The following is a 4291-nucleotide window of genomic DNA, read 5'->3' as shown; positions in this document are numbered from 1 at the left end:
ACATCCGGACCGGGAAGGTGAACGACACAAGGAGGAGCCCAGCACGGCCGGGAAAACCCGGGCACGCTCGACCAGCCTTCCTTCCCTCCTTGGGCATGCCGGCGGCGAGAACAGCGAGATCCGACCGCCGGTGAGAACCTCGAGATTCGCCCACATTGTCAACAATTCCACCGTGTCAACCCGATCGGTCGCGCCCTCGTGCCAAAACACCACAGAATCAAGTGTCGTTGTTGGACAAGGTAGGTCGCGGTATGCACTTGCGCGTCACGCGCACACACAGTAGACCAGACCAGTTCACCTGCGCCCATGTGCACTGCACCTCCGTGGGTTCATGCTGAAACTAGTCAATATGAATTCACAAGCTCGCGTCACCGTGTGGCTGGCTAGGCTACATCGCGCGCCTTGCAGGCCAAGAACAAGAATGATCAAATGTCAAGGCGGTAGCTGGCTAGCTTCACTGATCGCGCTTCCCTTGTCGCCGGAGAGGTAATGTGCTTGCACGCACCTTGAACCTGATCGATGGACCTGTCACGCTCCGTCGCCGTCCTCGTCCTCATCGTCGCCGTCTGCTTCCCGTCCGCGTCCGCCGAGGACCAGCTGGCCGTCGGCGAGAGGCTCCTTGTGGAGCAAACCCTCGTGTCGGACGGCGGCGCGTTCGCTCTCGGCTTCTTCTCCCCGGACGACGCCGCAGGTCCGACGAGGCGGTATCTTGGCATATGGTACAACAGCATCCCCGCCCCGCGCACAGTTGTCTGGGTGGGCAACCGGGACGCCCCGGCCGCCGGCTCCCCGACGCTCGCGTTGGCCAACGACTCCAGCCTCGTCGTGTCCGACGCCGACGGCCGCGTGCTCTGGAGGACTCCCGGCGCGGGCGGCTCGTCCTCCTCGTCCTCGTCGCCGCCGCCGGCCCTGCTGACGAACGAGGGCAACCTGGTCGTCCGGTCGCCGAACGGCACGGTGGCGTGGCAGAGCTTCGACCACCCGACGGACACGTTCGTCCCGGGGATGAAGGTGCGGCTGAGCCACCTGACGGGGGAGGGCAACCGGATCGTGTCCTGGAAATCCCCCGGCGACCCGGCGCCGGGGAGCTTCTCCTACGGGCTGGACCCCGGCACGTCGCTGCAGCTGCTCATGTGGAACGGGACGCGGCCCTACTGGCGCACGCCCGTCTGGAAGGGGTACGCCGTCGCCAGCATGTACCTCAGCGCCGGCACGGTGCTCTACACGGCGATCGTCGACACCGAGGAGGAGATCTCCATCGCCTTCACCCTCTCCGGCGGCGCGGCGCCCACGCGGTACGTGGTGACCAGCACCGGCAGGTTTCAGCTCCTTAGCTGGAACAGCACCGTGTCGGCGTGGGCCACGCTCCTCTCGTGGCCGTCGAGCGGGTGCAGCACATACAAGCGCTGCGGCGCGTACGGGTACTGCGACGTCACGGCGGCGCCGGCGGCGTGCAGGTGCCTCGACGGCTTCGAGCCGGCGAGCGCGTCGGAGTGGGGCGCGGGCGTGTTCGAGCAGGGGTGCCGGCGGAAGGAGGCGCTGCCGCCTTGCGGCGGCGGCATGGGGGTGGGTTTCGTGCCGATGCCGACCATGAAGGTGCCGGACAAGTTCTCGCTGGACACCGGCAACCGGAGCGCGGAGGAGTGCGCGGCGAGGTGCGCCGCCAACTGCTCGTGCGAGGCGTACGCGTACGCCAACCTGCAGAGCAGCAGCGCCAAGGGGGAACTGAGCCGGTGCATCGTGTGGGCAGGGGAGCTGGTCGACGCGCAGATGATCGGCCCGCGCTGGGGCGGCGAGACGCTCTACCTCCGCGTGCCCGTCGCTGCTGCTTCCACTTCGCCAGGTACAACACGAATATAACTTCTTTTTCTGAATTCTGTTGAAATTTTCTGAATTCAAACCGAAAACATTCGCCCCTATGACCAAATTGGTTGTTTCATGAAACTTTGGCCCTGTATTTGCCTGTGCAGGTGGAAAGGCCAGCAGAAATGCAGTGAAGATTGCAGTGCCGGTGTCAGCAGCTGTGCTGCTGCTGACATGCATTTTATTTCTATGGTTCTGCAGATTCAGAGGTAGCACAGTTACATTTTCTTACCTCTAAACATGCCATGCCCAACCATTTCATTCTTAGACAAGATGCTCATCACAACAATTTTTACAGACAAGAGAAGGAAAACCGAGAGCCAGAAGACGCTAATGCCCGGGACAAGGACGGGGACCACAAACACGTCGAGCGAAATCGGTGAAGGAGATCACACCGGAGACCTCGAGTTCCCGTCCATACGATTCGCCGACATCGTCGCCGCCACGGGCAACTTCTCCAAGGCCCTCATGATCGGCCGCGGAGGCTTCGGCAAGGTCTACAAGGTATACTATCTTTTACCTGTCTATCAGTCACCTGAACTTGGATGTTCTGTCAGTTTAGCACAAAATTCAGTGGCCAAATAAATAAATAAAATCAGGGTCTCACTCAACTACTTGTTTCTGTTTACCATTGGGAAGGCAAAACTAGACGGCGGTCAGGTGGTCGCTGTGAAGAGGCTGAGCAAGGATTCAGAGCAGGGAGCAGAGGAGTTCAAGAACGAGGCGATTCTGATCGCCAAGCTGCAGCACCGGAACCTGGTCCGCCTCCTCGGCTGCTGCACCGAGGGGGCCGAGAAGCTGCTCATTTACGAGTATTTGCCCAACAAAGGCCTCGACGCTATCCTCTTTGGTACATACAATGTTCATATAGCTCAAGTAAGTAACTGAATTTATTTTTTTTGCCATGGTTTCTCACGTTTCGTTTCTGCAGACCGTGCTAGGAAAGCGGTGCTGGACTGGCCGACGCGACTAGGCATCATCAAGGGCGTGGCGAGGGGGCTTCTCTACCTGCACCAGGACTCCAGGCTGACGGTGATACACAGGGACCTCAAGGCCAGTAACGTGCTGCTGGACGCGGAGATGCGGCCCAAGATCGCCGACTTCGGCATGGCCAAGATCTTCGGTGACAACCAGGTGAAAGCCAACACCCGGAAAGTCGTCGGAACATAGTGAGTAACCTCAACACCTGACTGCATTTTCTGAAAGGAAAAAGTATTTCTGTTTTAAGTTGATACAGCAGTTAGCATTTAACAGAAAAATGCATGTGGCACCTATTCTGACGAAAAAGCAATGTGTGGACAGTGGCTACATTGCCCCCGAGTACTCGACGGAGGGCGTCTTCTCCGTCAAGTCCGACGTGTACAGCTTCGGCGTGCTGCTGCTGGAGATTGTGAGTGGCATCAGGGTAAGCGCAACCGAGGGCATCATGGAGTTTCCCAGCCTCATAATCTATGTAAGCACCCGAACTAAAACTGCCAATGCCTTTTTCATTTCAGTCCATGCCATGCCCAAATCATATTCATCTTTTGAAAAAAAACACATACATATAAATGGTTGATCTGATTATTATTATTTTCATCTAGGCATGGAGCCTGTGGAGGGAAGGAAAGGCAGGGAAGCTGGTGGATCCATCCATGGCAGGGGGCTGCTCACAGGATGAGGCTTCGCTGTGCATCCACGTCGGGCTTCTCTGCGTTGAGGACGACCCGAGCCGGAGGCCGCTCATGTCGTCCGTCGTGTCCATCTTGGAGAACGGAAGCGCGTCGTCGCTGTCCCTCCCGACGCCGGTGCAGCCTGCTTTTATCGAAATGATGGGAGAGAAGAGCCAGAGAAGCGATCTCGAGAACACCAGGAACACCATGGCCATGACAGTTCTGCAAGGCAGGTAGTATGGTATATACAGTAGTAACTGCAACATTCTTCACATGGAAGCTGCACTAGTCCTAGTGTTCCAGTTTTTGTTTTTTTACTGGGGGAAACTCCAGACTTGTAGAGCATTTGTTAGAGATATAAATGAAAGACGTATATAAAGGAGTGTTCAGTTGATCAGCCTTGAAATGGATGGTATGAATGTCTTGCTGAAATTGAAATATTTACCATGCTAGACTGAAAAAATATTCAGAGAAGTTATGCATTAGACATTCAAAGGTTCAGAGAAACAAGTAGTTAAGCAGAAGAACATAGATGCCTTCGACGTCGCCGACCTCAAATGTGATGGTTTCAGCCCAGTAGTTTTTGGGTGTCGCCGATAGTCATTTCGAGAGAGATCTGTCCCGGTGGTCGAGGTAGATGTAGGGCAAAGTGCCATGAATGCCCCAGAGGTTGAGGTAGAGGTAGGTCGTAAGCGTGGGTCTTGTTAAGGCGGCTATGGGATTGTTCAGCCTCAGGCCAAGGAGAAATCCTTGCTTGGCTTGCCAATGCTAGCAGC

At 56.7% G+C, this 4291-nt stretch overlaps 1 protein-coding gene across 1 annotated transcript; it reads left to right on the top strand.

The window, feature by feature from the left end:
• The first annotated feature begins 393 nt into the window (after positions 1-393).
• On the top strand, positions 394-3869 carry LOC123125381 (G-type lectin S-receptor-like serine/threonine-protein kinase B120). Its single transcript, XM_044545886.1, has 7 exons — positions 394-1843; positions 1971-2072; positions 2162-2367; positions 2503-2713; positions 2795-3032; positions 3166-3316; positions 3447-3869. The coding sequence occupies exons 1-7, from the start codon at positions 520-522 to the stop codon at positions 3750-3752; spliced, it is 2538 nt and encodes an 845-aa protein (XP_044401821.1). The 5' UTR covers positions 394-519; the 3' UTR covers positions 3753-3869.
• The last annotated feature ends 422 nt before the right edge of the window (positions 3870-4291 follow it).

Source organism: Triticum aestivum, chromosome 5D (assembly GCF_018294505.1).
Source record: "Triticum aestivum cultivar Chinese Spring chromosome 5D, IWGSC CS RefSeq v2.1, whole genome shotgun sequence".
NCBI classification, from domain to species: domain Eukaryota; kingdom Viridiplantae; phylum Streptophyta; class Magnoliopsida; order Poales; family Poaceae; genus Triticum; species Triticum aestivum.
Note: the sequence above shows the minus strand (reverse complement) of the source record. Positions and strands in the feature narration are given on the sequence as shown.

What these genes read in the sequence shown, in the direction of transcription:
- LOC123125381 (XM_044545886.1), top strand. Translation starts at nt 520, where the DNA reads ATGGACCTGTCACGCTCCGTCGCCGTCCTCGTCCTCATCGTCGCCGTC. An exon ending in ATGGTTCTGCAGATTCAGAG is followed by an intron (nt 2,073 to 2,161) that starts GTAGCACAGTTA and finishes CAATTTTTACAG; the next exon opens with ACAAGAGAAGGAAAACCGAG. An exon ending in TTCCCAGCCTCATAATCTAT is followed by an intron (nt 3,317 to 3,446) that starts GTAAGCACCCGA and finishes ATTTTCATCTAG; the next exon opens with GCATGGAGCCTGTGGAGGGA.